Source organism: Haliotis asinina, chromosome 12 (genome assembly GCF_037392515.1).
Source record: "Haliotis asinina isolate JCU_RB_2024 chromosome 12, JCU_Hal_asi_v2, whole genome shotgun sequence".
Classification (NCBI taxonomy): domain Eukaryota; kingdom Metazoa; phylum Mollusca; class Gastropoda; order Lepetellida; family Haliotidae; genus Haliotis; species Haliotis asinina.
The window spans coordinates 26,293,270-26,315,290 of NC_090291.1; the positions used below are offsets into that span (position 1 = coordinate 26,293,270).

The 22,021-nt window shown below is 40.0% G+C and overlaps 1 protein-coding gene across 2 annotated transcripts in view; it reads right to left on the minus strand.

Moving 5' to 3' along the window:
* LOC137258718 (cysteine-rich secretory protein LCCL domain-containing 2-like) overlaps window positions 1–16,624 on the minus strand; it is a 42,953-nt gene extending 26,329 nt beyond the window's left edge. The window contains exons 1-3 of one of the 2 annotated variants that reach the window (XM_067796412.1): window positions 16,259–16,624; window positions 2,731–2,861; window positions 961–1,182 (exon numbers count right to left, since the gene is read on the minus strand). In XM_067796412.1, the coding sequence (XP_067652513.1) occupies window positions 961–1,182; window positions 2,731–2,861; window positions 16,259–16,304 (399 nt within the window). In that variant the 5' untranslated portion in view covers window positions 16,305–16,624. The remainder of the gene's footprint in view (window positions 1–960; window positions 1,183–2,730; window positions 2,862–16,258) is intronic. The other variant, XM_067796411.1, reaches the window with a different exon arrangement.
* Between the last annotated feature and the right edge of the window lie 5,397 nt (window positions 16,625–22,021).

The window sequence follows — 22,021 nt, forward strand, 5'->3', positions numbered from 1 at the left end:
AGGAAATCTGTCACTCGTCGTATGTACTTGTATATATACACATACACACATACAGACATACACACACGCACGTACGCACGCACGCGTGGTCTTCATCATGGTACCTCGTGAATTAGGTTTCGTATGATGTCACGAAGCGGTGCGTTCAAAAATGTTCCGAATGTCTGCATTACACATAAATAGCCTATGTGTAATTGTCAGGCACTCAGATAAAGAGCCTAAGATCACTAATGGTGGCGAGTGGTCCTGTGCGTAGTGCTCAGGTCAAAAATCAGGTGAAGTTAAGCACCGTCGAGACAGTCCTTGGATGGGTAGCCGTGTTTGGGAGTTTGATTCCTGAGAATTTTTAGGGACGTCGGTCCAGCCCCACAAGGAAACACATGTGAAACAAGTAGTCTCACCCAGCAGAAAATGGGTACCCGGTGATTTATGTGAATATAACCTTCTAGCGCCTAACAGGCAGCTTGGGTTATCCGAGGTAATAATGCTGATCGCTAGCGAATGATGTTAGCGCTTGAGATGTCAATACTTTCTGCAGTGGGTCATTGTACATAGCGATAGAAAGCTACAAACTACCTAACGTCACGTTTTGTGGGCTCATGACTGACTGATGACTGCAAGTGGCTTCGGTGAACAAACGTTTCATTCGTGTGTGAAATATTAGGCATTGTCAACTGCCCGAATCATTCAATAAAACAATCAGTGAGTAGACAGAATGAAATTGTGCAGTTAAGATATGATTTTTGTTTTCCTTATATCCAAGCATCGACGCGCGCGCGTGTGTGCTACAGTAAGTCAGAATTAGACAATGAAAGTACGAGGACATGTGTAAAACAACTGATTAGGGCATGTCAGGAAATACTCAAGTTCAAAGTCCAATTGATAACATTTGATAGCATTTCATCTTACATTATATGGTCGTACAATGTTAAGGATATAGAGGTGTTGTTGTCCACTCACCGCGCGGTACCTGTTGCAGCTGTCCCAGGGTATACAGTCTGCCGCTTCTGGGACATAATGTCTGCTTTCACGATGCCAGAATCTCAATATCTTGGTGATGTTTAACATCCTATATCTTCCATAATTAATCATCGGCATGAGGAAATTGTCGTCATTGTGTACAACGTTTCTTGAGCACGTCAGTAGGCTTTCAGCAGTTTGTTCCAGAGTCTGACTCCATGCCTTCAATAATAAACCAACAGTGTCAATTAGTACCTTTTGCTTCTATCTTCATAATGATTTCAAACAGCAAAGCTATATATTAGCGGTATATCAAAAAACACATTTGGAATACAGAATATACCTGTAAATATGCTGGTAACTTAAAGTGAACGTCAAAGTACCAGGGGTACGACATATAAATTGGTCACGAGGGGGGCATGGGTTGATGTACCCTCGATGTTTTATTATGTTCCCAGAGCCCGAAAGGTTCGAAACATCGAGGGTACATCAATCAATGGGCCTCGACGGAGCACTGAAAAACGTATTTATTTTACCGAACACCTCAATGTTAATTTTGAATTGTTTGGAGTATGGGTATCGGATACACTTCAGCCACCTGTGTGAATGAAACGATTCGAGTCTTTTGTTACGAGATTCTGTTCTCTGTAATTTGTATTATTATTATATTGATTAAGTGATAGTTATCATTGGGTCACAATATTAAGACTTCTGTGTGTGAAATGTGGGTCACTTTTCATATCATATTTGTTCAATGACAATAATATTCTTTGCGGCAGGCCTTTTTTTCATAACTCTTCAGTGTACCTGCCCTTGGCAATCTATTGTTTCCTTCCTGTTCATGAACGATCTGACTGAATAGGGAAACAGACACGGTTTACTGGAATGTTCACGACTGTGTGTCATATATAAAGGCTGGTTGTTGTGTTGACGGACACACACGGACTTACACTTGGAATTATTACTGGAGTTTGCATTTGCCTATCACTGACTGTTTGTCAACAACGTCATGTGATCTACATCACCATCGTTTGACACAGTCTGACAGACTACTTACTTTGTAAACAAGCTTTCATTGTAAATGCCAATATTCTGGTGAGTTAATATTTGATATGTGTGACTCATTACCTTAGACTTGTGACTCGAGTGCATTGTATTGGAAATCTGTATTGTGATTCATTGTAACTGGCTCATTGATAGCTCAATATGTTATTGAATATTTCAGGCATGTCTGTGGTATATTTTGTGGGTTCAGAGGGAATTTCTTGTACCTTCAGTCACGGTAATTTATTAACCGTAACACTTGCATCATGCTATTGTTCCCGCCGGTATTGTCTTAGTAATGTCGCGGCTGAATATTCACACGGACTACATTTGAACGCTTCCAAAAAATTTGTTATTGCAATGTGAGGCAATTTTTTTCGTAGCCATTGCTAGATTCTGCAAACGACACAAGAAAAACAGATTTAGAGCTAGCTCCCTTCCATCGATTTGCATTAGCAAAACATCGGTAACTTCCGTGCACCTTGCATGATTTAATGTTATTCGAGATATAGAACTAATACCACGAAGAACCGAGTGAGTTGCTATTGGCAACGGGGTACATAGAAATGTACTCGTAGCTCGTAAGTGGGGTACATTGAAAATAGTCGAAGAGAATACTGATAATATCTACTACAAAAAGTGATCCGATTTTAACTGAATTTTATGTATTTATCCACTTGTAACAGTTACCACAATACCACAAAATGAATCTATAGGTCTTCTCACCAGTTCATTCATGTTGGAAACGTTAGCTCCTTGTCTTCCAGTGGCGATGTCGTGCCGGAACCTGTTGTGTAGTGTGAGGATTTCCTCCCTTTGTGAACTATTGAGCGACGTGCAAATTAAAGGCATCAGAACTGAAAGTTAGAGACAATACAGAGTCAGACAGACAGACAGGTGTAAACAAAGAAATGTCGGGTTTGTCACACTACCAAATATGCTGTGACTCATTTCTCGAGCCTGTTGTCTATTACAGTCGTGTTTGAAGCTAAATTGAACTTCTGTAATAACTTTGAGAAGAGGTATTTCGCCATTCAGTTCTAATTCAGCATTATTCTATATTTCTATGTTCCGACCACAAAGTAAATGCTATGTTTGAATCTTAAAACTGCCATTGGTATATATCAAACAAGGCTAGATCCACATATCGATATACTCGTTCGCTGCATAGTAGTCAGTTTACTTAAGTGTTGACAAGCAACATTGAATGTGTCAATTCCCACACTGCCAAACCGTGTTAAAACCAGTGATGTGGCTCAACATACAGTCAAGTTGCATACAACAGAGCCATATGTCATTATACATGCTTATTTACCCGATTGGGTAGCTTTGTGAAACCTGAAACAATGAGAATGCGTTCTAAATGTGTGTACAATAGCAATGTAAGCAGACAGATGTGCATGGTCATTTAGCAAATACTAGTGTATCTGTTAGCATTTCGTCGGAATTGTGCAGGAGGTCAGGCTAGAAAAGCGTTGAGCCACAATTACTTTCCTAGACAAGTAGTGGTAAACTGATCACAAGACCAGGCACTTAACACTCATAACGACGGGACAAGACATAGAAGATATGTGCGTGTCAGATGCTCGGTTAACTCCACACCCATCCAACAGTCCAGACACCGGGCAGGTACCCGTGAACGGCCACCTGCTCTTAGTGGGAGCTGGGTAACGCTGAGAGCCGTTCACCCCCGTTATGGACCCAAGGGGGGGGGGGGATATTTGGTCCAGGAAGGGATCCTGGTGGTTGAGGGGAGTAGGAGCAGGGCCAGTGTTCCTTTTGCTCAACACACCTATTGCTCAACGCACCCTGTGCATGGATTTTATGTAATTGCACATAATGTGATTTGGGATTGTTTAAAGTTTGGTCTTGATGCTTTGGTTTATAGAATATTATTTAACTTGAATTTTGTTTACATGAACTTTGCCTAGAGTCTTATGCCCAGAAGGCGGTGCCTCATGGGCACATCTTGTGGTGCATATCAATAATGCTACTGCTAGAGTATACCGTCATGGTATCCTTGGTGCCGCCTGTTGGAGGCCCACAGGCATTAGGTATCGTCCTTGTTGACACTCCAATGAGGGTGGGGAGCCAGGAGGATAAAACGCAAATCTATTACCATGGCAAATCAAAACCCAAAAAAGCAAAAACGTTATAACATTGATGATGCTGATGAGGAGGAGGATGTCATTACCAGGCTTTGTTACTCTGAACGTACCACATGGCCTCGATTCATTGTCGCTGAATCAAGAGAGAAAAAAGTCAACTTCTTGTTCTCCCTTTCCACTAGACTGTCACGAATGTTACCAAAACTAGATGGGGTTCAATTCTCATACAACGTCTAAAGAGAGAGCAAGCAGCCAATCTTCTGGAAGCGGAACCATTCACAAATATCTGTGTAAAATGCTATGCTCACAAGTCTTTAAATTTTAGCAAAGGAATCATCCGAGACCGAGATAGGAGTCTTGCTGATCTGTCAACCAATGACATAGTTAGTCAGTTACGTATGCAAGGATTAAGGTTCAGGCTAAGCGGTTCAGCTTTAAGAAGGATGGAATACATTCACCCTCGAATACGTACTTGATGTACCCAGTTTACCTCACTCAATTAAAGTAGAATGCTTCTCTCTGAAAATTGACATGTATGTTCCAAATCCACTGAAATGTTTTCACTGTCAGAAGTTTGGCCATGGGCAGAACAGTTGTAAAAATCATGCTTCTTGTTCTCGCTGTGCTGGCAAAGATCACGAAAGCAGCACGTGTTCGTCTGATATCAAATGTGTTAACTGTTCTGGCTCGCACATGTCCTGTATGGCAATTTGATATGAGTGTCCAACGTATTAAAACTGAAAAGAGATTCTTCTATTGTTACAGGACTTTAAACCATAAGCATTGTGTCTCCAGGAGACTTATCTTAAAAATACTGATGTTTTTAACTTACGACAATACAGTTGTTACCATTCATTTTCTCCAGAGAAGGACAAAGCAACTGGATGATCTAGTATCCTGGACAAACGGGCCATGATTCATAGTGTCGTTCCGCCGAATACTAATCTTCAAGCTGTTGCTATCCGACTTACCTAGAACATTGCTCTTACTTTGAGCTCTTTGTATGTACCACCTTCATCAGTTCTTCGTCGAACTGACCTTCAAAGTTTGTATGATCAGCCCCCAAGGCCCTGCATCATCGTGGGCGACGTAAATGGCAACACTCTCTATGGGGTAGTACAAATACAAACAATAAAGGAAAAGTCTTTGAAGATTTTATTTCCGATAATAATTTATGTATTTTAATGATGATTCCAACACTTATTTGCATCCAGCCACTGGAACGTATTCTGTACTTGATCTAGCCCGCATAGAGTCAAACATTCTCAATAAATTTGAATGGTCTGTACATGATGTCTTTTGTGGAAGCGATCACTTTCCTACTCTCCTGAAGTCTATAAAACCAGATGACAATCTACCTTCATCACGGTGTAATTTCACGAAGGCAAATTGGCCTGTATACATGTATGTGTTAAAAATGTAACACCTGATCAACTCACTAATGTACCAGATCCCATCTAGATGTTCTCAACACAAATGAATGAAATTGCTGATGAAACCATTCCTACCTCCTCTGCAACTCCCCATATTAGTAAACCATAGTTTACTGACGAATGCAAACAGGCCAGAAAATGTAGGAAGAAAACAGAAAAATATTATCGCAGACATCATACTGTTCATAACTTCAACAATGTTAAAATTACTAGTGCTAAGGCACGACGTACGTATAAGCAAAACAAGCGCCAATCTTGGAGGAACTATGTTTCAAAAATTAATTCACGTACACCCATGTCTAAGGTGTGGAACATGGTTCAGCGAATAAAAGGCAAAGGTACAATATCTGCTGTTCACCATCTTATACATGGTGACAAATTAGTAACTAACAAAGCCGACATTGCCAATAAAATTGGTGAAACTCTTCCTCGGCAGATTATGTCCCTGAATTTCAGAGATACCAGAAACAACAGGAAAGGACAAAAGTTCCGATTCCAATAATGGTGAAGACTATAATGAAGTGTTTTCATTACATGAGGTCTACACTGCTTTTGATCAAGCTCATGATGCTGCAGCGGGTGATGGCGATATTAACAGCTATTGAAACACTTGCCTGAACCATGCCTGGTCACACTTTTAGATATATTTGACAAAATATGGATGTCTGGAATTTTTCCTCCTTCGTGGCGTAATGTCATTGTAGTACCAATACCAAAACCTGGCCGGGATCACACAGATCCATCAAATTACAGACCGATTTCTGCGTCTGTAAAACCATGGAACGAATGGTAAATAACAGATTAATTTGGTATCTGGAAACCAATAACCCAAAAATGTTATTATCACAAAACAATGCGCAGTTTCTATATTTCTTATCTTGAGAAAGCATACGATACTACCTGGAAGCATGGCATTTTAAAGGATTTACATGATTCCGGTTTGCGAGGTCGCGATTAAGCGATTCAATTGATGGATCATTACTTGTGGATGATTTTAATATTTCTTGCCGAGGTAAAAATATGCGAACTATTGAGAGACAGTTACAAATCTGTCTAACCAAAATTCATAAAACGGCTTTAAATTTTCTACAACTAAAACTAATTGTATACATTTTTATGGAAATACAAACCCCATAAAGACCCCGAATTATCATTAAATAGCACTCACATCAAAGTTGTGAAGGAAGTTAAATGTCTTGGTCTCATCTTTGACTCGCATCTAACCTTTCTGCCACATATTAAATACCCCAAAAGCCAAATGCCTGAAGGTACTCGATTTGTTAAAAGTTGTTTCTAATTCAAAGTGGGAAGAGGATCGAACTACCCTCCTTCACTTATATAGATCTCTGGTTCGATCGAAACTTGATTCGTCACGATATGGCTGAAATACTGCCGATGTAACGTTAAATTCTAACTCACTCACTCACGAGTCCACAAACGGGAAAGGGGTCAAACGACTATGCCACAAGCTCAATAACGGGTATGTCCACAATCGGCATTGAGAACAGCAGTGCATCGACGACGCATAGAGCCTGTCAAACGTGCAAAGAAGGCCTGTAGGATGTCAAGTCCTGTTGCAACGTCAAGTACGTTATCTGGTGGATGAGGAAGACGGCGTATACGTCGGTCCATCTCGGCCCAAACATGTTATCGGGTGGAGATCCGGTGAATTTGCAGGCCAAGGCAGTAAGTCAACGTTGTGTTGTTGCAAGAAATCCATAGCAACCTTTGCTGTATGAGGGCGGGCATTGTCCAGATGGAATTGCCACAGGTCGAAGAATCTGGTCCAGGTAGCCAACACCAGTTAAGGTCTTTGGCGTGCTGTTATTCCAACCCAAATATTCACGGATCCACTCCTAAAGCGACTCCTCTCCAAAACACAGGCCTGTGCATAACGTTCACCCACGCGTCTATAGACACGTTGAAGTCCATCACTATGGGAAATGTTAAACCTGGACTCATCTGTAAAAACAACATTTCTCCATCAAAACAAGGGTCTGCTGACATGATTTCGGCACCACATTCAGCGAGGTTGTCGATGACGTTGTGTCTGGATATCGTATGGTGGGAGGTTTGGACTTCTGGACAATTTCTTTCTTCATGGCGCGATGTTGTTATTGCACCCATCCCTAAACCTGGATCTGATCATACCGATCCTTCGAATTATCGACCGATCTCATTAACTAGCTGCGTTTGTAAAACCTTGAAACTTATGATAAATAATCGACTCGTGTGGTACTTGGAAACTAATAACCTTATAACAGAATATATGTGGTTTTCGTAAACACAGAAGTACTATCCATCACTTAGTGCGTTGGGAATCAATTGTTAAAAACGTTCGCATTAATAAACAATACGCTGTATCTACCTTTTTTATCTTGAAAAAGCGTTTGGCACGACATGGAAATATGGCATCTTAAGATATGCATGCCCTTAGATTGCTTGCGATTGCTTATAGCCATCTTGTTCAATGACAGACAATGTTAAATACGTGTGGGTGCTAACCAGTCTGATCACTACTGTCGGGATCAGGGTGTCCCACAAGTCAGTATTTTGTCTGTAACTTTATTTAGTGTCAGTATCAACAGTTCATCTGATGTTTTAAACGGTTCAGTTGATGGATCCTTTAGTGGATGGTTTTACTATTTCTTGTTGCGGTAAAAATATGCATACTATTGAACGACAACTGCAGTTGTGTCTAAACAAAACAAATAAATAGTGTCTAGTAAATGGCCTTAAAAACGTAATTGGATACATGTTTGCCGTAAATACAAACCACATAAATATCCTAAACTATTTCTAAACTGCTAATCTATCAACGTTGTCAAGGAGGACAAGTTTCTGGGTCTCATTTTCAACTCCCACGTGACGTGTTGTCGTATATTAATTCCCTGAATCCTATGTGCCTCCAGGCACTCGACTTGTTAAAATTTGTTGCCAATTCAAAATGGGGAGGGGATCAAACTACCCTACTTCACATATACAGATCACCCATTCGCTCAAAACTTGATCATGGTTCGTTCCATCGTATATGGTGGATCCTGCAAAAGCAGTTTGGAACTATCAGATTCTTTCTACAACCAAGGTCTGAGATTTGAACTTCTCCTGATGACAGTCTCAATGTTAAAGTCGATGAGCCATTTGTTACACAACTCCGTATAAAATTATCAGGACAATATACATGTATTACAACATATTGTAACAAATCTAACCCTGCATCTAACTGTGTCTTCAGTTCCCTCTATGAAGATTTATAAATAGGTAATCTTCTCTTGTTGCGCCTTTTAGTTTAATAAGTAAACCATGTATTTCTGCTGCCGGCATTGAGCTGGAAAATATAGCTCCTTCCCGTCTTCTTCCTTGGCAGTTGGTTGGGCCCTAAACTGACCACATTTAAAAAATCAGAAACCAATGAATTACAGTATAAACAAGAATTAAGTCAGTTAAGAAATAAAATTAATATAACACTTATAAATTCTTATTTACAGAAGGATCCAAGGATGGTGGCACAGTTACTTGTGCCACGGTCATTGGATCCAGAAAATTATCTTCTCGATTGTATGGTGATCTCCCTTCAGTTGTTGGCGATCTATAGACGGTGTTTTATATCGTATTTTCTTCTTTCATTACAATATTTTAGTCTTTCATGCTAGTTTTATGTTCATAACTGTGATATATAATATTTTACTATCCATCGTCGAAAGGTTTCACTTTTCAGCGTGTTTTCATTTTTATTATATGAATTATATTCGTCACGACATGGCTGAGATATTACCGATGTGACGTTAAATATTAAGTCACGCACTCTCTCTTCTCGACTGCCTGATAACAGTTCTATTGTCACAGCTGAGGCTAGCGTTGTAGTGACAGCCTTAAAATACACATAAAATACAAATACTTCATACACATCCTAAATATATAGTCCTTTCTGACTCTCTTTCTTGCCTTCTGGCGATTACAAATCTATCTTGCAAACATCCGCTCTTAATTGAAATTATTGAAGTCTATAATGATCTTGCTCCTGGGCTATACAACATCGTTCTCTTTCGGTTACCCAGCCACGTTGCTAAGGGAGCACTCAACAAATCTGTGGCACCACTTCTTATTTCATGCTCTGGTTAGTGCGAAGTTAGCATTAACACCTGCACCCCTGAGGTGATGAAGAAGATGTGGGACACCCATGATTACATGAAATAAAATCCTATATCGGTTACACTTACTTAGGTTGTCAGTCAAGATTGGAGGTTATCATGCGACGATGTATTGGCGACGCAAGATATACCCACGAATATTTATTGAGAGGCGAAGATCCTCTGTTTCGTATTCGTTGTGAAAATCACGGTCAGACATGTCCTTGCTTGACTGTACTGAGTTTACCATCTCAAGGGATAACTATTTCAATGTGAAAACTGTAAAGATTAGATAATGTTAATCATCATTTAATAACTGAATTATTAAAGGAAATAGAATTGTTAGATAAGTGTTTGAATATGTTTTGTACATAGACAATTCATATTTTAAACATGGTAGTATAACTTAGCAACTGCGATTGCTAGTGGCTGTACCCTCAAAATTAAGGGGATTCACGCAGCAGAAAACTACTGTCCTCCCGAGAGGGTAAGTAAGTCCCCCAAACTTTCAAAGTCAATTTCAATCAACCATACTTTAGCATTGCTGTTCATTTAAATTCTTGCTAAATCTTCCTACCATCGCCAGCGGCTGAAGGGATGGTGTAAATCCAGGTAGGGACCATGCAGGTAGCAAAAGTAATGTAAGTTCCCATGGTCCCTAGTGTGATGATCTACGTTCAGTTGTTGGTGATGTACAGCCCGTCTTTTATATTGTTTAGTCCAAAGAGTGCTATTAGTTTTACATTTTTACACTAGTTTTAACTGTGACTGTATTGTGGTTGTTTTGCTATCCTTTGACAACAAGCTTTTTTATAATATAGAAAAAGTCCTTTTCAATATCAAACATGTTCTCGTTATGACATGACTGAAACATTCCCGACGTTAAATCTTAAGTCACTCACTCATAACTTACAAGTTTTCCAGAAATTGTAATTATGAAAACATGTTTTGTAGGGTGTGTGGGGAGCGTGGTGTATGATACGTTCTGAAACATATTTTGCAAGTATTGTGTACAATATCAGGGAGCAATGAATGTACTTGGTGTAGTTAGCTTAAGCTAGAGGTAGGCGGCCTTCACTTCCGCGAAACGAAGTCTTATGTAACCGAGGTACACCACGGGGTTTGATGAATTCAGCTTTTGTCAGTTAATTGAAAGATACCGACCAGCTTATAGGGAGAAGCTCAGTGTTGCTGTGATCTGGTTGGGATGTACACTGGCCCAAAAAAGAAACGCATAGGTGAAAATCCAATGTTATGAGAGATGATTTATTAACTTAAATTGCACAAAAAGTAATGGAACTTGAGCAATGATAATTTACACGGGTATTAACAAATGTGTGTCAAGACATATACAATCATTCACAGTGGTATTAAGCGTCTCTATTTTCCATGGCATAGTGAGAAAGTCAGTATCTGGTGTGACCACCACGGGCATCAATCACTGCTCTGCATCGCCTGGGCATTGACTGTATAAGACGTCGTATCCGCCTTTGTGGGATTCTTCCCCACTCATCTCGCAACGCATTCACCAACTGTAGACGTGTCTGTGGCTGCGGCTGTCGACGTCGTAACCGTTTACCCAATTGGTCCCATAAATGTTCAATCGGGTTCAAATCCGGCGATTTTGAGGGCCATGGAAGAACTGTAACGTTGTTGTTGGCAAGGAAATCCGTGGTAATGCGTGCTGTGTGCGGTCTTGCATTGTCGTGCTGGAAAATTTCCCTTCTAGCGTCAATTGTAGGTACAACATGACGGTTCAGAATTTCATCCCGGTAGCGTACAGCATTGAGATTCCCTTGCACATGCACCAACTGTGTCCTGCCGTTCATAGATATGCCTCCCCACATCATTACACCTCCACCACCGTGTCTGTTGACCTCACGAACGCACTGTCGAGCATATCTCTCATTTCGACGTCTGTAAACACGCATCCTTCCATCATGTCTGTACAGCAGAAAACGTGACTCATCGCTGAACCAGATCCTCCTCCAATTCAAGAGGTTCCATGCCCGAACGTTCCTGCACCACTGAAGACGTGCACGACGGTGATGGGGATGCAGAACAGGTCCTGCATGAGGTCGCATAGGTCGAATTCCATGCTCTCTTAGGCGATTCCTGATGGTTTGTGGAGAGACTCTACGCAGCCCAGGAACGTGATCAGCGGTGTACGTAGCAGTGACGGCCCGATTACGCAGATGAAGCACCCGGATGTAGCGGTCTTGTGCTGGAGTTGTCACCCTTGGTCTCCCACTCCTTGGACGGTCTCTGGTCGAGTTGTGTTGCGTGTATCGTTGCCAGAGACGGGAAATCGTGCTCTGCCTCACATTCAGACGTCTGGCAACTGATGACTGACTTTCCCCAGCTTCCAGACGTCCAATAGCTCTATTTCTGTTTTCTTCATTTAACCTTGGCATTTTTCGCGTCGCATAGAAAGAAATTCGAAGAATGAATCGCAACAGGACCTGTCCCCTTTTATAGCCATCATAATCAAGATTGAGATCCTGCATTTGCACGTGCATAATGCTTTCAGATTTTCCCACGTGCAGATTATACAAAGCGTTTTCAAGGTGCTGTGGTGTGGCGAATAATCACCAGAGGTTGTGTTTGTTTGTCTGTTTTGGTTGTATTGACTATAAAAACACTTAATATTTACATTAATTGTCATTCCATTCCATATTTTCCGAAAACATCTACTTTAAAAATGAGATTTCAGCTATGCGTTTCTTTTTTGGGTCAGTGTAGTTTTGAGACTACGCTTTTTGCCAGTTGTTTTGTACCCAATTGTGATTCACGAACTTGTACCCACATTGGGACTGTGACAAATATGGAAAATGAGAAACTAGGAATCCATTATGTACACTGTTTTGGCAGGTGACTACACCATATTGCTTTGCTCATAATATCATAGCTAAAAGAATACCCCTTTCACATATCACACATGTAAACCAGTATCTTGCACCAGCCTCCTGTTAGGACAGTATTGATAAGTCTTCCTTAATTAGTCAGATTGTTGTGTGATCCATTCATCGTGCGAGTGAATTTGTGTGTAATACCCCTTTATGACACCTTCACTCGTAACCCCTGTGGGAAAGGGATCCGCCCGTACCCCCTACCCCAATCAAAAGCCAAAATTACAAAATGACATGCATACCTCACCCTAAAGATACATTCAGTAAACTAGGACAGATACAGATATATTTAAAAAAACAATCAATGAACTTATTTCAGTGTTGGAATATTCCATGTAAAAAGATGGAGGTACGGGTGGAACTCTTTCCCATCTGTTACATGACAGTTGTTATACAGTTAGCGTTCGTTTACAGGCGTTTATAGTCGCCTTTTTTTCACTGTATATCTATAACTTGATGTAGTCACACCGTAGCTGAAATATTGTTGATGTGACTTCAAATTTGAACTCACTCACATTGTAACAAGTACAATACGGACAAGGGTGTTTTCGGACAGGTAAGTCTGTCAATTTCTATTTCTAGGGCCAAAATGTCAGAGCAGAGCTTGCTCATAATACTGTCGTGTGAGTGGCATAGTTGCATAGACACGTATGGTTCAAGAAATACAGCTGACTTAAACTGCCTATACGTTCTTAGTTTATTACCATCTAAGTGGCCCATTTCGTTTCAGAGAATACCCAGCAGGCATAGTATTCCAAGGTGTCTGACTGCGCTCGCACATTTTAGGAAAAAACGAAGTAACACAATGACGAAGAAGGAAACGAAACAAAGGACGCCAAACGCTTGTTTTGGCTGATTGGACGACACGTGATCGGGAGGATGGGCTGGGACGTGTAACATGGGTGTTGTAACGCAACATATATATTATCCAAAAAAGGAACGCATAGACGAGAAATGTATTTTCAAACATGCATAACTCGTCCACAAATAGGCTTTAGTGCATGAAATTGAAGCTAATGTCTATACATGCAAGTGGATACATTCAGATAACGGAGATTAATCAGTAACTCTTATGACTGATGGGGCCTTGGTCGGGTAGGCTATTCTTGGGGCAACATGCCTCTCGGATACCTTCAGCAGTGAACTCAAGAAATCCTTTACTTCAACAAACATTCTGCCAACCTAGTCTCGCCAAAACACGAAGAAGACTCTCAACAGCTCGAGCCTAGACAACGACAGCTCTCTTTATCACCCATCAATAGGCACCAGCAGCACCTCGCTATGTTACTTGATGCCTTCCAACTGTGTCCTCACGTAAGAGGGGAACTGTAGACACCCTCGTGACACCCACATTCATACAATCAAAGCTAATTAATCAGGCAAGCGTCCATTTGTCCACTGGAAGGAGTATGGATATAATCTATAATATCGTCCTTATTCAAGGTATAATATTCAAGAAGGGTAATGAATATCCGAGAATGATAACTGATCTGACAATTGTGTAGATGTTATTCATGTCAGTAATGATTAGATGACAGCTATGAAGGAACTGACAAATCGTCGATGTTTCATTCATCTCACAGTGCATAAGGAACAATAAACCAATTAACGTAAATCACTGACTCATCGATTCTGAAAAGTGAACATTGAATTTGTTAAAACTAAATTCCACCGTGATATGGGAAACAGCGGTTCGATATGATCTGTTCTTAATGAACAAAATATTATCCTGGTATATGTTTAAGCTACATACAAGGTTGGTTAAATGCTGACTGAGGTGTACTGAATCATGAATTGATAAATATTTCAGGAAATTGTCTCTTAGCACCTCTTTCCAGAGGTATAACATTACATAAGGTTTTTGGTATGTCTTTAGTTATTATGAGGCCAGGGATCTTTACGTGCACATGTCTGATGCAATGACGATTTGGGTATAAACTGTGAGGCAACAGAAAGTATTCCAAGTTTGTTTTTAATGCACTGTTTACTCAGTTTGTAAAAAGTATCTTTGGCTTGATATTTTTCTGTAAAAACTGATTTCTTCAAGAAACACTGCGTTATTAAGTGAATTTGCAAGAATATGACTGTTGTAGCATGTTTCAAATGTTTCATGTGTGTGCCGAAATGAGATCATGTATTTTATTGAACAGATAGTGTAGTTGCGTATTATCCAAATTTTGATCAGTAGTGTGGAATGAAACTTCTATTTCACGCAATAAAATGATGGTATTCATCGTATGCTGACGAAGCTGCAGTACATTTCAAATTATGGACATGATATCGGCAATTTAATTACGATTGCAAAACAGGCAAATGAGAATAGGTTCTTAATGCCATGAACTTTGATGTGAGAAGGTTTGAAATCAGGCAGGTCTTAGACATAAAAAAAAACTTTGATTAAACGAACCCAAGAAATATGATCGAGGGAAACTGGCATTCGAACCAACAATCACAGGCTTCTGCTTGCCCATATCTGGGACGCAGTTATGCTGCACACAGTATTGCTACGCCTCAGAGGCAGTACTATCCTCGTCCGAATCATGTACGTATCAGCATTGCTTGAAGAGATACAATTATCAGAAGACCTTTGTTCAGCTGCTATTGGAAGTTTTTTAATATGTTCTTTATACCTACCAGTAATTAGTGACTTCTTGGTTTACATCAGTATAATGACGTTCAAACACACGTGTTACTGACACCAGACCGGATAAATCCTGAATCTGTATTTGATGATTGGTACTTGGTGGGACGAAACTGACGTTGATAAGAGTATGATCGACAAATTTGGACTTCCAATTCGTTTTTCACATATATTAAATGTTAAATGACACAAACACCGACCGTATATTCCTACACTCCTTGGGAAAACCCAGGGAATATCGCTACAATTTCACTAGTGACAAAACTAAGAAATGCACACCTAAAATATCGACCAAAAGCAATGCTTTCGCTGACAGTTGTACCTCTCTTCATTACCATATTTGAATCTCATCGGCCGAGTGATCTGTGATGACTTACTTACTGATGTAGTTCTTCACAGACAGTTCCTGTCTGATGGGGATGTTATATATGGCTGGTTGGTCATAATGCAATGAACAAGTACAAAGTGAACCAAATATTTCCATACACCTGAAACGTAAGCGGTACGTTCAGCGTCACTTCTCTGATGCAAATTCAGTTTGTTGAGTATGTCTTCTACTTCGAATTACTGATGACATTTGTAATTCACTGTTATTCAGCTTGAACGGTGATGTATTGTCCGTAGTCAGTCAAACATTTATTCCTGTTTATATGAACGTCGGTCTGTCGTCCGGTTCGGATTGAGACAATTAAGAATGTTTCCATAGTGAAGGTAGTTTGAACTGATAAGATAAAAACGCAACCAGATGAGATATAATTTCAAATGTTGTGCATATATGCACACATTGACATAAAACAAACATGTACAAGCGCACATATTACAAGCGTCAATAATAAGGATTAAATCACCGCTAAACAATCTACATTATAAACCCACGATTATCTCAAAAGTGTTAAAATACCCCCAAAAATGACTCGTCCTATATCACCAACTTCACCATTGCTGCCGACTGTCCAACTGTGTCCAGGTGTCCAATATACACAGTGAGTATATTTAGTTTTAACTATGAGATGCGAAACAGAAAGCTTCTTACCTTGTATAGCAGAAAGACGTATGATAAGGTGAAAGTGGTGCGGCATAGCCAGATGTTTGATGGAAGGGATACCCAGTGTGTGTATGAAGTTACTTGTAGGATGTCACATGATTGTAGCTTATATGGCATCTAGTGTCTTGCCTCTCGCCGATGAGAGCCATTGTGTGGGCGGCCCGCCAGGTCTCACTGTTGTACAGCTGGGCGAGGGCGTGGGATTTCATTATTAACAGATTGAATCTTTCACACCAGAACTTTAGGCATGTACAGTTTCTCGGCAAGGTGGAGGAATGGTCATGAATGATAGGAAGAGTAACCTCGTCGCCGTCAGCTCGCTAGTCCATCATAGTCTAACGATACAAGCAAGGTCTGGTGTAAGCTGATATTATCTGCGTTGGGTGTGTACGACTGTGTGGACGGCACGTGCCTGACTAACATCTGAGCCGCCACTTCACCAGCATGGGGCATGTCACAGATCAGTAATGTCGGGCAGGGAACTGGATGGATCACGCACCAACTGCTTTTTACATTATTCTGTGCGTTAGCTTTCTGAAAAATCATTTGGACTTCTGAAAGAATAGAAGTTCATGCATTTCCTGTTAAAAGACAATTTATACCAAAACATATTATGTCTTTTCAGTCTCGTTGTGAATGTTGTCAGTTATTCTCTTGTTTTGTTATTCAGGCTCTGAAAGGCATGACATTTCTTGAAATGTTCATATTTATGTTATGCCTACAAGCTGGTTCATCACCTGTCCAATGTGGCTTGGTCCGGACTCAACAAGTCTTCTGTTGCAGCCGAAATAGCGTCTTTATCGTATTCGTTATGTAAACAGAGTGGTCGCATAGTAGCGAAAACTCATATAAAATGTATAGGAAGAAAGTAAATGTCGTTTCACCATATGAAGGAACGTTGGGGTTTTGCTGGTAAACCTCCATCTGTCTGTAAAGTATAAGCCGTAAGTAGATCTACATCAAAGGGGTTAATACGTTTGGGTTTGACGGACATTTGGGGACAAACACCTTTAGAAGAATAAACATCTGAAGAACTGATTGGGTTTCGTTTCGTCAAACAACCAAAAGAAAGGCTGAGTTCAAGTTGCTTTCGATTCGCAGTGTCATGTTCGGTAGTGACAAACTATTTGGTTTGAGTGGGTTGTACTCTTATCAGGATTGTCATAAAGTATGAAGATTTGAAATCAATAAAAATAACACGCTCATATTTATTTGTTACCGTGAACAATTGTTCAATGGAAAAAACAACATTTATACGTTTATCCTCTACCAAATCATGCTATGATAAGAATGTCAATCTGCCCATTGCTAACCTTTCATATAAATGGATTTCGTTTATATCTGTGTTTATGTGGACGTGCGGTTTGCAAATCTGACAATAGATAAACTGGAAATGAATTAGGAATGTCGAAAACCTATTGCGGTAAACAGATAAAGTCACCAAACCTTCACAATAATTAGCACGTGCCATCGATTCATGCGACCTGCCATAATATACAACAGATGGCGATACCCACCTACACAACCTGTCCGTCAAATGGATTTACAGATTTTTAATTTTTCAAATGTTATATACAAATAATTTTCGGTTCACATAAAATCGCTTGTGTTTCCATTTGGGTAAAGGGTGTCATCTGCATGCCTTCAGTGACAGCATAGCAGGTTACTTCTTTTCAGGTAAGCAGTACGGCGCATTATACAAGTACCAGGTATACATTAATGGATGCTCACGTGTAGTTAGCTGACACTTTGTAGTTAATTACAGTTGGAAAAACTTGAACCTGTCTTGAAAGGTGGAAATACATATTTGGCTATGTTTTAATAAAAGAAGTGTTGCGCACAAGTTTTACAAATTTACAAATGCATGGGGAGAATAATAATTTTTAGGAAGCAGGTTCTGACTATGAGTATTATAAGTCACCTCCTCGATTAATATGTAAGTGGTGGTTTGAGCATAGTATGCATGTATGTATGTATGTGTGTGTGTGTGTGTGTGTGTGTGTGTGTGTGTGTGTGTGTAATTGGAGTGTAGAATAACTTCAGATACCGTCAAAGAAAAAATGATCATCTGTATCAACACACCTTTCTCTAAACCTTTAAATAAAACTGTTACTGCAGCCTACATCTTGATCAACCCACAACCGAACTGTAGCTGAACAACAGGTTCTTAACATTTAATACTGAACACTTCCTTCCAGCTCACCTGAACAATACTGATTATATATAATCCTTTAGGAGAATATTCTTAACTTGTTGAAACAAGAACCTTACCAAATATATAATAATGTTAACACACTGATGAACTCGGGTCTTATGCGTGACGACTGAATATTCCATCACAAGGCATAACTATTTTAAATCACGAACTATGAACAATCTTTATAACAATATCAGCTCTCGGTTAATTATGGCATTACTAAAAGAATTAAATTTGTTAAATGATTCGTAAATAGATAAATATTTTATAGTTGGAAGTCTGAATCAGTAACTCATATTGTTACTGGCTGTATCATGAAGTGTGTGTAAGTGTGTGTGTGTGTGTGTGTGTGTGTGTGTGTGTGTGTGTGTGTGTGTGTGTGTGTGAAGTATAGTAAAATTATTGCCTTCCTGAGAGAATACGAATCAAACGATTCAAAGTAAATTTAGACTCTCCACTCTACACCACTACACACCCCTGAACCCGTCTAATGTTCGTTAGACAATGTCGACACCTGCCCCGATTCAAGTCTGTTTATACTCATTTGAAAACAATAATAAAAAGCATTAGGTATTCTCCAACATTCTACACTCTATAGCATCAATGGTGGAGTCGACAACAACACAATTTCGCCGAGCATACAGTTTGGCTTGTTAAGAACTCCGATGGCTAGGCGAAGCGAAGAGGGATTTGCCTGACCTTGGAGACTAGAAATTAACATTTTTTAGTTTCAGTGTAATCGTCGTTGCTTACCAAGGGAAGCATGTACTGTTCCTACAATCGACATCTTTAAATGCTGAAATCGCCCCAAAGCCTCCAGGCGAGAGAGTGTTGGAGAGCCAACGGTCCACAGCCGGTCGGGAGGAACAACGCTGAAACATGTATTGTGGGAAGAGGTGCCTATCTCGTGGAGAGCCGTACAAGTGTTGGCTCACCAAAGTTGTCAAAATCAGTTACCTACAGTGGACGTTCCACCACATCAAAACTAAATGAAATATTGTTAAAAGCTCAAATGATCCATTTTCATATATTGTCCCATTACTTGGGAATCAACATTTTTTAAACGAGTGTGATGATGCCTGATACAAACTATTCGAAGTCTACAGAAAGATATCCAACTTAAAATTTAATATACAATCATGGCGTGTGAGGTAAAAGCCCGCTTAAGCCATCCCTGACAACAGACTCTGTCTTCAGGACACGACAGGACATGACCACCATCTCGCTCTAAAGGAATGTAACTGACGTTATACGTTCCCCTTAATAACCAAACAAAACAGGACGGGTTCGGCGACGTTAATAAACATCGATACCAGCAGTTACGAACATAAAATAGAAATAAACTAGGAAGAGTATGAGTCTGGTATGATTAATCAGCAAACATCAGCGACGTATTAATCTCCCAGGACAGCAGGAAGTGTGTGGGAGGAAGTAGGGAGCTGATTTCCATGACGTATATCATTAAACATTTACCAGTAGAACTAGTGATAGACTGTATTTGATAAAATCACATCTTCGCCTATATCCTCTTACCAGAGTTTGTTTTTCGAGTATTTTATCAATATTCGGGTATTCGGTTGCTATATATTAAGGGTAATTATTTATCAAAGAAGCGAAATGCAAAATGAGAACTTGCTGCGAATACGTAAGTTAAACTTAGAGTTTAAAGCTTCAACAAATGCTCCATGAAAACCTATGAATGTGCTAACCAGATCATAGTTTGTTGAATGCATGCCATTTGTAACGTGTAAAACAAACACCGAAATGCTTGGTGTGCGATCAGTCCGTCCCGAACGTTTTACGCCAGATTTTGTTATAACCATTCAGCATGCTATTCCCTCTTAAATTGTATAAATTACATGTGTAATAAACTGCTTTTTTCTTGATATTTTCATGCAGCAAACAAATCTGCATATTGCGTTGGTACTTCAATAAGACAAAGAAAATGTGAATATTGTCTGTTCATGAATCTGTCTGTCATCACATGCAATATTTTTTAAAGATGTTAGTCAGCTGTTCTGCCTGTGGAGTATTTCCCCCTAAACTTTGGACATAATGATTTACAACAACAACAACAACAACAACAACACATATGGACACACGATTCATCACTTAACGAAATCAGCTGTCTGACTTCCATCAACGGCGAGACGATGAATATGGTGCCTGCTGATAGGCAATCAAAAGCCTTGGGAACAGCGACTGAAAATTTGTTGCGATGTTCTCAACAGAGCCCATGCCAACATAGCCGCCACTTTCCAGTATTTACAAAATGTGTTTAGTCTACCAATGCATTCCGCAATAGTTCAGCTCTTGAACAGTGTTCTGTAAATAATTGCGTCTGGACCAGAGAATTCAGTGACTGACATCGTGAGCACAGATCTTTGTGACAGAGACACGTATCTATCAAGTCACTGTGACTCAGCGGTGACTGCCGTTATTCGCCTCAGCTGTATACGCCAAGCACAATTACTGAAGGCCAGATCTTCTCGGATCAAGTGTTAATAGATAAATATTGCCCTTTCATCATTTCCATCAGAACTGCACATTTTGAGTGGAGAGGTTCAATGAAAAGGTATTACAACGTATGATATTTTATGTCTTTAATAGGATAAATAGATTAACTGTGTAACAGAGACATGAGATTTGCATCAGTTGTTAACAGCCAGATGACAACAGATTTGGTTAGATAATTGACCCAAGAGCCCTGAAGTTCATCATGTCATTTGCCAAGAAAAGTCAAACTGATTATTGTCACATGAATCCGCCTCTATTCTCAAGACAGTCCTTTGAGACATACTCCTAATCGAACGTCAAATATCAACTTGGTTCATTTCATTCCACGCTTCCTGTGGGACATTGCCGCGATTGTTGAGTATGGTCGGTGATTGTTCAAAGTAATATCCCAAATATGTCAGACTGATGACTGAGTGCTGGCCATGGTAAGATGATCCTTCTGTTGGAGGTACGCAGTAACAATAACACTCAAGCGTGTTCTTGCGTCGTCATCCTGAAAGATAACGTCAATGTGGCGAGCACATTTCACCACGTATGCTTCCAGGTTGTTGTCACAGTAGTACTGCCCTGTCAATAACATATGGACGGATAGGAAACGGCCGTCGGGCATGTAGGTTCCATTTGTGTAACCTATTACGAATTGTCTGTCCTCTCAGTCTAAAATTGCTAACTACTTAACTTTCTTACTGTACTGTACTGTCTTATTCGCGCTTGCTTGGTATACAGGTAGCTGGTAGGTCTGGCTGGTTTCAGATAAGGCTGTTTAGTTCGTTTGTTGCGGGGAATACAGAAATGAGTTCATACGTCGTACCGTTTGTCCGAGGCATATCTCCTGAACTATACTTGACTTGGTACACGCGTCAAGCTGAAAACCTAGATGCACCTTTCTGGAATTAGACCCAGACTGGCATTGTATTTTTTGCGATTTCCATGGAAACATGGCATAGACTATATCTTTGAGGATGTTATCTTGCCCGGCGCAGATCTCCCACGCTTTTCCAAACTTGATACACACGTTTGCCATGTTCACCATGATC